We start from the raw sequence: 12001 nt of genomic DNA, 5'->3' as shown, positions 1-12001 counted from the left end.
GAGAATTGGGTATAGGGGATAAAGGGCTGGTGAGTTTCAGATTTGATATAGCGCAGCTTTAACATCAGCAAACGGCTCACACCCTTTGGGGCAACGCAGATGTACATTGGGGTAGTAGAGATTCAATGCAGCTGTGGACACAATGTTCTTTGTGTTCTCTTGGCTCATTAACATTCCAGTGGGTGGGGTTGACGTTCCACAAAGTACAAGCAAATGTTAGCCCTTAGCACGCTGGTCCTGTGCAGAGGGGAGCAGCTCTTGGGGAGCCCCATCAGTCTGTCCGCCTTTGGGGCAACGCAGATGTATAGTCAATGAATCCAATAAAGCAATGTATAATGGTGTATAACCCTCAATAGGCAGCATCTATTCATATTGAACGCTGGTCATATAGTGACCATCAGCACCAGAGTTCTTCCACCTATTCGAGATCCCTCTGCTGGGGTTGGATTGGGTTCACAGGGCATTTAGGACGGGTAGCAAGGTCTTTATCTACAGGAACTAGTGAATGGCCACTCAAGCCAACCTTTAAGTATACTTGTATTTTTACACTGAAATGCATAGTCAGTGTGGCATTTGCTGCCAGTGTATTCAGAGGAAGCACTGCTGCTTTGAGTAGTATATTATAATATTTGAGGTTACCAGCTGCACGTTTAATTGCTGTAGAACAGAATCTCGCTATAGGACCCGATGTTTTGGGACGTGTGAACTTTTTGCTGTGTAGCCCAGGCTTTGTGATGTGGAACCAATCGGGGAGACTTTAGGTTTCTTGGCTTTATGAAGCAGTACTGCAGCTTGAGGGTTATTGTACTAACCTGCACATTTTACATGAATGCTTTACAGACATATTTATTTTTCTTTAGAATGGCGACGTTTGTATTTCAATTCTTCACCCGCCCGTAGATGATCCACAAAGCGGCGAGCTACCCTCGGAGAGGTGGAATCCCACCCAGAACGTCAGGTAACTCGCTGTGATGTCACATGCTGCGCTCACAATCCCACCTGTAATGCATTCAGGGCCAGCCTTGTATTTATTTATTTATTTTTCTTAACTTTATTTTGAACATTTTTAGAAATGTGAATGGGGAGGGATACAAACAAATAATAGGGGTGAGGAAAGGGAGGGTGAGTGTCACGGCACAATTCATGTATATTTCTACTTGATCATAAATGTACATGATGAAATTCTGATATGTTGTGAAGATTCCCCGGGGATCCAAATCTCAGCGACACTGAGAAGGTCCGTGTAACAGGCTGGGGAGATGTTCCGTGAGATTCTCTTACTGTTTGTAACATCACAGTAATTGGCGGAGGTCCTTCCTTCTTCCAGAAGTTGGCTATAGTGCATCTGGTGCCGATGTCAATATTTGGCCGTGTTTAGGTATATTTTGAGATTTGTATTTATAAGATACTCTGTGTGTGTGTTTTTGTGTGTGTGTTTTTGTGTGTGTGTTTTTGTGTGTGTGTTTTTGTGTGTGTGTTTGTTCAAAGATGCAGGGAAGTAAAGCCGGCAATGTTACAGTGCCGTACAAGCGTTGTGTCTTCGCAAAGCTCATTTATAGCCAGACATGTCTTGTGTTGTTGTTGTTGTCAGACATGAATCTCTTGCTGTAATGTTTTCTGGGTATTGCCATTGTACACGGTGTTGCACACGATGGGCAGGAGTTAGTTGTTGCTGGTGCAATCAGTACATTGTAAAACGTGACTCCTGAAGACCAGTTCAAGGTCACATGGGGCTGGTGATGGATTTAACCCAATGTGTCCCACTTCAGAGACCGGGGTTGGTGTACAATACTGTGCAAAGTGTTAAATCGTTCTTGTTTTCCTTGGACACACTTTGTACAGCTCGGAGGAAGACAAGAACTCTCAGACTTGTGTGTATTCAACTTTAGAGTTTCTCCTTTATAGTGGTCTTAAGGCTTTCAGCATGTGCTCATGACGGTTACCATGCATACAAGAGGAGAGAGAACCTGCCATCATACAGAGCACAGTAACAGCAAAAAGCCTTCACTTGTCGCTCAGTTTTTAAGCCTATCTCCCACTCTAAAACAGTAGTGGCCAACTCCAGTCCGCAAGGGCCACTAACAGGCCGGGTTTTAAGGATATCCCTGCTTCAGCACAGGTGGCTCGGTCTTTGACTGAGCCACTGATTGAGCCACCTGTGCTGAAGCAGGGATTTCCTTAACCTGACTTGTTGGCGGCCCTTGAGGACTGGAGTTGGCCGCTCCTCCTCTAAAACATTGTGACACTTCATACAGCAAATACAAATATTCCCGTGTCAATGTTAATGAGCGGACTAATGTTTTGAATCGCTTAATCTCTTTTCTTGTACCGCACATGTCCTGGAATCTCCCTTTTTTTCCCATTAGGAAGTAGTTGTTGACTTTGTGGTTATTGAAAGCTCCTATTTTAGTCACTACATGATTAGTATTTGTAGTTGTGGAGAAAGTCTGTATTTAAGATTTGCACAGGAGTGGTTTCATTTGTAGACGTGGTCATTTTAGGTCCACAACCCTACCCTTTAAGGCCGCGGGCATGGTGCCACGGGCTGTGCTGAGCAGCGCTCCTGCTCAGCCTCGCCTGCTCAAGCGGGTGCTTTTACCTGTCCTTGCAGGCGAGGCATCGAGTGTGCTTTGTGGGCGGGGCGTAGGCGTGGCTTGCGATCCGCATCACGCCGTCGACATCACTGCGCAAATGGAAACCACGCCGGCAACGTCATTGTATGTCGCCGGCGCCAAAATACACTGCCATCCCCACACAGCAGCAGGCATTGTCTGTGTGTGTCTGTGTGTGTCTGTGTGTGTCTGTGTGTGTCTGTGTGTGTCTGTCATCATGCCAATACATTTCTACTGTGAGGCGTCAAATTCCTCCACAGTATCATGCACAAGGTCGTGAAATTTTCACCTGCAACAAAGTTTTGACATTTTGTCTAGTGGTGCTATGAAAGGTAAGAAACTTTTAAAGAACTCAAGTCCTCATTGCTGTCCTTCATCATTTCATGTACAAGTCCAAATTTCTGTTCCTCTATCTTCATCGTTTTACGACGCAAATCGTTCGTGGTCCTGGCTTTCTTGGCGACTGGTTCAGCAGCCGCCACACACTCAGGAACTACATCGTCTTCGACGAAGGACAGCTCGACAATGCTGTCGTCCTCTGTACATGGTTCCTCCAGGTTGGACTCGGTTCTCGCAGGGAGCACCTGTTCCTTCAGAAACATATTTTAAAAATACGGCCACGCTGATGTAAATTCGCTGGTGGTGCTCGGACTGGGGTCCCCTGATCGCGGTGGCTTCACTTTCTTTAATTCTCTGTGGGAAGCATCTCTTAGATTCTTCCATTTATTTTTGGCAACATCAGCGATAAATAGAAATTAAAAAAATTATTGTATTATAATACATATTACATATTACAATATTGCTGTTTGGGGTATGGAAAATACGTTACCACAGGGGGGTGCGGATGCTGTTTGGGGTATGGAAAATACGTTACCACAGGGGGGTGCGGATGCTGTTTGGGGTATGGAAAATACGTTACCACAGGGGGGTGCGGATGCTGTAGGGGGTATGGAAAATACGTTACCACAGGTGGGTGCGGACGCTGTAGGGGGTATGGAAAATACGTTACCACAGGGGGGTGCGGATGCTGTAGGGGGTATGAAAAATACGTTACCACAGGGGGGTGCGGACGTTGTAGGGGGTATGGAAAATACGTTACCACAGGGGGGTGCGGACGCTGTAGGGGGTATGGAAAATACGTTACCACAGGGGGGTGCTGACACTGTAAGGGGTATGGAAAATACATTACCACAGGGGGGTGCGGACACTGTAAGGGGTATGGAAAATACGTTACCACGGGGGTGCGGACGCTGTAGGGGGTATGGAAAATACGTTACCACAGGGGGGTGCGGACGCTGTAGGGGTTAAGGAAAATACGTTACCACAGGGGGGTGCGGACGCTGTAAGGGGTATGGAAAATACGTTACCACGGGGGTGCGGACGCTGTAGGGGGTATGGAAAATACGTTACCACAGGGGGGTGCGGACGCTGTAGGGGGTATGGAAAATACGTTACCACAGGGGGGTGCGGACACTGTAGGGGATATGGAAAATACTTATGTGAAATGTTCAAAATCAGCCCTATCTCCTTCCAGAGCTTATCATGAACCATCCTGTCATGATATAATTTGGCCCGCTGATTATATAAGGAATCCCTCGTAGAGACCTCTGAAATGAGTAATTCAATTAGTGCAGGATCCATTTTACCTTCTCCCAGTCTGCTCCTTCAATGTACTCACGATTACCAACAGGTACTTGTAGGTACTTGGTACTTCCATCCTATTGGCTGGTTCCCGGTCACGTGATCGGCCCTCCGCGCCGAAACTTAAGTCTTCATGTCGACTTCAACTCAGTACGCCTCCGCACGCCTGCGGAAGCATGCACTAAAGCCCCACACCATGCGGATGCAGGGGGTAAGTCAGCAGGCTCAGCTCTGTCTTGTATACCATGCCCGCGGCCTAAGAATGTGAACAAGGGGTCCCCATAGAAACTGTTGTGCGCTCCGGGGACACACTGGTCCCTGAAATGCTTCCAGGTAGTGATACCAGTATTTCAATCTCGCACGTAACACAGCCACTAGGAAACCACGGAGCTCCGTGTAAAGCGGGAGAGGGAGACAGCCATTTTGTATCCCCTGCATGGGACTTAACGCTGCTACATTCCCCGATACGTATATCGGGATCCCCGGAGCTGGAAATGGATATGGGACCCCCCTGCTTAAAACACACACAGCATTAAACAAACAAACCCGTGTGTGACTGCAGTGACTGCTGCTTTAATCTGTATATGGAGGTGTATGTGCTTTTTGGAAGCCGCGCCTGTCCACGTGTTGCATTTATAGTCGTCTCGGGAATTTCTTTCCGAGTGGTATACATTAAACATAAAAATAGCAGTGTTTTGTGGATAGTAAGTGCAGTTTACCAACATGAAATACTGCTTTAAAACCCCACCTCCTGCCATATACACTCTGCATTGTATTATCATACCAAGAATCTCATTTGTGTCTTTTGGGGCAAATAACTTGATTCGCCCAATGCCATTAACAATCTCTTGCTTATATTTGCTTATCCGGAAAGCCGCCCTTGTGTAGTTTGCAATAGTTTTCACTGCCAAGTAATTTCATTTATAAATCAAAGAACAAGCGTCTAAACGACTACTTGTAAAACGTCACATGGCTGTATCCCTGCGGGTGTCCATCATTGTAAACTTCGAACTTTGTTTGAAGGATGGCTCTCAAACATATAAAACCGTACGCCTTTAATGGAATAATAATGGGGATGCGTTGAGTGCGGTGGATGAAAAGCACAATTTTTAAGTAACAAACAAAGCTAGCACTTTTGATAAACAGGGTGTCTAAAAGAAACCTTTTCCCCAAGATTGCCATAGAAACACAAAAAGACCAATATACAGAAATGTATAGCTGCGCTATTCTTTGCCCATTGTTAAAGGAAAAAATGCTTAAAAGGAAAATGTGTATTCCAGTCCAATTGCAAACACGTTTTTTGAAGGGCTAGCTTAATTTCAATTTTTAATCTGAAATAACCCCCTCCTGTTGAATAACCACAACCTTTTTCCATCACCAGAGGCCTCTAGTGAAACACTGTGACCTGGATTTCATAATAAAGTGCAACTTCACTTTCTCAATCCCAAAAACAGTTCTTATAGGCAAATGTCTCTTTTTTTAAATTTCTTTTTTATTTATAATCCTTTGACAATAACTCGTACCATTCTGAAATCCGTGACTTCAGCCCTGATCAATACGACCGATGCTGTTACACGCAAGACCTTAACAGCAGTGTATGTTTATACTGCGTAATATAGAAATTGCTGCTTTTGGCAAATGTTTTGCATGTTAAATCCCAAGCTCCCCCTGTTGGAGAAGGTTACACCGCCAAGTGACTTTGCTGCAGCTCGTGCGTGTTGCCAAGGGACCTGGCTGTGCAATGGATTGTGGGTCCCTGGCAGCAAAGGGTTAACTGAAGCAGCAGCCCGGGTGTATTTCCTACATTGGTGGTGTCAATTGCAAAACATTGCTGCTTTAATCCCTTAAGAACTGAATGACACAGCAATTTCTCTGCTGCGCCCCCAGAAGCCTACATGAGATTAACTGCTATGCCGCCCCCCCCCACCCATCCCCCCCAAGCATTTCCTGCTTGTTACAGAGTGAGTATTGCAGCTTTAAGACTCATAGAAATAGGTGCAATGTCTATAATGCTGGTAATATTTTACCTGCCTGTTTGTTTAGAAATGTGAGCTTGCTGATTCACTCCGGCTCCTTTTTTGATTCTTTACGTCTTTCATCGATGAGCGGATTAACAGCACTGTTTGCATACAGCGCTGCTGCACGATATTGGTTTCCAAGTCTCTTGTCCCATTACATTTTGCTTTACTGCTCCCCCTGCAGATGTGCCTATTGGTAGGAAACCAAGTAATGAAACGGCTCCGTTTGTCCTGGCATGCACTAACCCCCATGGCTTGTAACCCTGGCAGCAAGATGGGAATAGACCACAGGCACGAAAATAAGTGTAAACACATAAATAACTTCTGCATTTCCCTAAGAACCCCATATAAATCCTATAATCGCTGCACCGCGATTCTGCGTTCTGTAGGATTGTGTAAATACGGCATCTGGAAATGGTGACTTCCCCAGTGTACTGCAAATACAACGTCCATATGTTAAGAAGCTGTTTAGGGCCGGGATTCTCAACTCGTCCTCAAAACTCTCCCCTCCCCACCCCCCCCCCCCCAACAGGTCAGGTTAAGAATATCCCTGCTTCAGCACAGGTTGTGCAGTCTTCAACTGAGCCACCTGTGCTGAAGCAGGGATATCCTTAACCTGACCTGTTTGGGTGTCTTGTGGACTGGAGTTGAGAACCCCTGGTTTGGGTTATGGCGTTATTTTCCTCCTAATGAAGAAGACTTCTTTACGGCAGCACTGTGTGTTCTGCTTCGTGCAAATGAATGGCTTGCTCGTCACATGAGAAGGCTGCGTAATGGGACAGGAGGGTTACTGGTCGGAAGCATGTTTAATAGGCTGAGCATAGCTATGGGACACCTTTTTTTTAAAATAAAAAATAACTAAAAATGGACAAGTAGGAAAATGTAAGATAGTTTCAACTTGTAACATTTCCATGGTAAAGTTTGGCTATCCTTTTGAAGTCTTGTGGCATGACGACTCTTGATCAACCCTTAAATTTATTTATAAAATGTTTTACCAGGAAGTAATACATTGCGAGTTACCTCTCGTTTTCAAGTATGTCCTGGACATAGAGTTAAGATGACAAATACATTGTTACAAATACTGTTACATAAATGAACAGGGTATACATTATATACAAGACATTGCATGCACAGATATATATATATATATTATATGCGTATGTAGCAGTTACAGACCAGATTAAAATGAGACAGCTTTAGTTTTGAAAGATCTTAGACTGGTGGCGGCAGTGAGGGTCTCCGGTAGATTGTTCCAGTTTTGGGGTGCACAGTAAGAGGAGGAGCGACCGGATACTTTGTTGAGCCTTGGGACCATGAACAGTCTTTTGGAGTCAGATCTCGGATGATAAGTGCTGCATGTGGTAGGGGTGAGGAGCTTCTTCAGATAGGCGAGAAGCTTGCCCAGAAAGTATTTGAAGGCAAGACAGGAAAGGTGAACTTCTTTTCGCCTACACAAGTGATGGCCAATCTGGTTCTTTGAGCATTTCACAGTGATGTGTGTTGTAGTTGCATTGGAGGACAAAGCAGCATAGTGAATAAATGTATAGATAAATTGCGGTCTGTTTACTTGGTAAAATAATTATGATGCCATCATTAATTAGATGGCTACACAAGTAGCTGATGTGCATGAATTCAGTGAATAAGGGGAAAAGTGTTGTTCACAGGGGTGAGGTAAATCTTTCTAAGGAAGCAAATTATACAGTTTAAAACATTTTCACCTCCTACATAGGCCTGCCTGTTTAACATTGCACTGGGACTTCATGCAAAGCTGCCGGGTTGACCATAGAGTATTTATTTGTCCGGCTCTGCAGCCAAGAACCAGGAAGAAAAGAGTACTGTATTGTAGTTATAATGCGCTTCACATAAGATGGCTGTTGAACGGCTCATGGGCTTATTCTGCCTATTGACTAACAATGTATGCAAATGGCAAAAGCCTCCTCCGTTATCAAAATACATACCAGGAGCTGCAGTCCCTAATTTTTGTAACTTTCTTGGTTTTCTGTGACCTTTGGGGGACCCCGTCTCCTGCTCGCGATATTTGTTTAAAAAATGGGGGCGGGTAGGAGAAATTCCTCCCCAAAAAATGTTGCAGCGCCAGACTGCTGCTTAAGGCCTGGGACCCGCTGCGCTCGTTGGCGCGGGCGGCAATGTAGCGAGGTCCCCACCAGCAGGGGAATCCTCGCGAGTCGGTCCCGGTCCCCACTGGCTGCACAGCTGATCACACGCTGTGGCGCGTCAGCCGCTAGGAGACACCACAGAATGGTGTTTCCTAGCTTCGACGCGTCACGTGGTGTGGCTGTGAGCCAATGGGGAGGGGAGGCTGCGGGAGGAGGAGAGGCTTCGGGGAGCGGGGAGGAGTGTGGAGTGAAAGCAGGTGAGTGCCTGTCTGTATATGTGTGTGCCTGTCTGTGTGTGTGTGTGTGTGCCTGTCTGTGTGCGTGCCTGTCTCTGTCTGTGTGTGTGTGTATGTAATGTCAGTTGACAAAAACCATCACTTTAATTCACCAAAGACCTGTGAATGCCGTTTTGTATGTGTGTGTGTGTGTGTGTGTGTGTGTATATATATATATATATATATATATATAAATATATATATATATATATATATGTATATGTATATGTATATGTATATGTATATGTATATGTATATATATATGTATATATATATGTATATATATATGTATATATATACATGTGTATATATATATATGTATATATATACATGTGTATATATATATATATATATGTATATATACATGTATACATATAGATAGTTTCTTTCACAGTATCATGCTTCGTGTGTGTGTGTGTGTGTGACTGCGTGTGTGTGTTTTTTTTTACTTACCTGCAGCCCGTGGAGGGAGGGGGGGGGAAGAGTAGCGGGTCCCTCCGCTCAAGCCACGCCCCCCCTCCCTCTCAATCCTCCCTGTCAATCCTCCCACCTCACGCTCCGGCCCCTCACGTCATGGCCGCGCCCCCTCACGTCATGGCCGCGCCCCCCCGACCCGTTTGGCCACGCCCCCCCCCGCTCCGAGAAAAGCATCCTGTAGATCGCGGTACAGCGAGTTGCACGCGCCGCCGGCAAGCAAGCCAGCCGTGCGGACGCGTGCAACGGGACCTTAGCCTAAAGGAAAGGAACAAAACCCTTGTGAATATCAGAGATGCCAAATAGGCGCTTAGTGTTTGTTTTAGGTTGGGCTTTCATCTGTAAGATGAACCATTGCTTTCCAGTTAAGAACTTTGTAACCGATCTCATTCCGCAGCTAGCATAATCCTGAAAGAACAACTGTCTAATCATTACGGTTAAAGTTCATTAGAATCAATCGCTTTTAAGATGAGGTAAAAATCCTCTACCGAAAACAACTATTATAGTGTCAGTACTTCCCGTCTGTGTCCCTACCCAGACTCTGTATTCTTTAAGAACTCCGGAACAGATATGGAAGAGAGCAGAGAAAGCCAGATGCATCATGTTCTGTCCCCCTGGAGCTTGTCGCAGCTATTGCTTGTTTTTGTAGGACTATGAAGTCTGTAGTGCTAGTGAAGGGGAGAGTTGCCTGTCTTGGTCCTAGCACAAGTCATGACCGTAATAGTCGGGGCATATTGGTGTCTGCCAAGATTGTGGCCCATTTAAGTGAGTCAGCTAGAAGGTGCCTGGTGGAATCGCTCTGCCTAATGAACATCGCACTGCAAGATTAGGAGGCAAAACTGAATGAATTGTTATTTGTTTGCTTTTCTTACTATAGTGATCAGTCTCTCCCGGCCCCTCATACAATGATTTGGGGTGGGGAATTGTTGGCTGCCAATCAGCAAGTCTCTAGGGATTGAAGAATAGGGATACACAGATTATAAGAATTTGCGGTAGTACTCTAGGTTCTAGGCAACACTTTGTTCTTCAGAGGAGCATCTTGAGTGGAAAATGCTCAATGTATTTCACAGTCATGTTGCAGAAATGACAGGATCAACTCTGTGTGACCTCTGGTTCAAATAATGAGGGGGAGTGAAGAGGGAATCTACCTGCCGAAACAGACTAGTGATTTATTGACCACTTTGACACAGATGAAAAGTGATCCGCAAGTCATATTTCTCGCCTTGAGATGGTAGCATAACATTTCCCTCATATAGCATACTGGCATGGAGGGACTAGAAGAAACCCAAATATCGGTAGTACATTCAATGCGATGGAAAACCCTTAAACCTCTTCACTACCTGGGGGGGGGGGACACTTGCTTAAAACACCTTGACCTCACGCAAGGGAGCAGCCAGAGGAAATCAAACTTATAGATATGATTTATAATATTACACGTGTCCGAAAAAAGGTATCCGTTCCACAGGTGAGACCCCTTAAACATGTCGCTGGAATTAGTTCACTTTGGTCCTAGGAGGGATTACCCCATTTAGGCCTGGGACATGGTGCAGGGAGCGGCGCTGGGCAGCGCTGACGCTCATGCTCTCCTGCTCAAGCAGGAGATTTTTCTTGTCCCTGCATGAGCGTTAGCGAGCGCGTTTGTGTGCCGGGTGGGAGGCTTTCGGGAGGCGGGGCTAACGCGCTACGTCACGGACTGCCATTGGCTTCTGGCAGTCACGTGAACGGCCCTGCGCTTCCCTCAGCGGGAAAACTTAAATTGGCTTGTCGGCTGAAGTTCCGCACGCCTGCGGAAGCGCCGTCTAAAGCCGCGCTGATGGGGATAATGTTTCCCTTCAGCGCGCCTCAGCACGGTCTTTTTGACCATGTCCGAGGCCCAAGTCTCTAACGCGCCACTTTATAGTGAAAGCGTGAATTATTCAGAACAATGGAGATCTCACGTGTAGTAGACACTGGCTTCTAAAAAGTTGTTGCTCTGTACACTTTCCTTTCTCTGTGGGTTTATTTATATGCACTTCTGAATGCATTGCTGCTTAGGTGTGTATTTTCATGCTATGCAACATCTGCTGTTGTCGGGAGATGGTAATCAGTGAAGTCCCTGTGATCACAAGCTTTTTACATGTATGGTCTGAAATAATTGTGTAAATGCACAGTGTTGCATGAATACACAGCTCAGTTCTGTATCATACATTAGGGAGTGTCTAGTTGGTATCTAGAGAGTGGCAGCTCTGCTGGTTATAGAGATAAGCTCCATGTCCGTGACTGTACTCGTTTCCCTTTTAATCTCTAAAGGGGCCAATGCTCACAGAAGTGTGATGTAGGGATATATTTCTACTTGTAAAGAAAAATGGTCTAGATTAATGCAAGTTATAAACAGTCTAATTTGTTATGTATTTTGTATTTCTTTCTTCAGGACTATTTTACTGAGCGTAATCTCCCTGCTGAATGAACCAAACACCTTCTCTCCCGCCAATGTTGATGCTTCTGTGATGTTTAGGAAATGGAGGGACAGCAAAGGCAAAGACAAAGAATATGCTGAAATCATTAGGTAAGACACTGTACATTTTGGAACAGGAGTGGCCAACTCCTGTTGAGGGCCACCAATTGGTCTGGTTGTTAGGATATCCCAGCTTCAGCACAGGTTGAGCCACCTGTGCAGAAGCCGGGATCTCTTCTAAATCTGACCTGTTGGTGGCCCTTGAAGACTGGAGTTGACAATCCCTGTTTTTTTTTTTATAGAACATTTGAAACCAACCAAGTGATAAAAGTAGACTCGATCACTTCTGTGTGGTTTTGGTTAAGAGATGCTTCACCAACTGTTTCTAGTGTAACAATAATAAATAAATAGAATTGGTAACAGATAAGAA

The 12001-nt window shown here is 45.3% G+C and overlaps 1 protein-coding gene across 1 annotated transcript in view; it reads left to right on the top strand.

Moving 5' to 3' along the window:
• Positions 1-12001, top strand: part of UBE2R2 (ubiquitin conjugating enzyme E2 R2) — a 74595-nt gene that overhangs the window by 59297 nt on the left and 3297 nt on the right. The window contains exons 3-4 of the mRNA XM_075583043.1: positions 861-958; positions 11548-11682. Coding sequence (XP_075439158.1) covers positions 861-958; positions 11548-11682 — 233 coding nt within the window. The remainder of the gene's footprint in view (positions 1-860; positions 959-11547; positions 11683-12001) is intronic.

This window comes from Ascaphus truei, chromosome 1 (assembly GCF_040206685.1).
Source record: "Ascaphus truei isolate aAscTru1 chromosome 1, aAscTru1.hap1, whole genome shotgun sequence".
NCBI classification, from domain to species: domain Eukaryota; kingdom Metazoa; phylum Chordata; class Amphibia; order Anura; family Ascaphidae; genus Ascaphus; species Ascaphus truei.
This window is presented reverse-complemented; position numbering and strand designations above follow the sequence as displayed.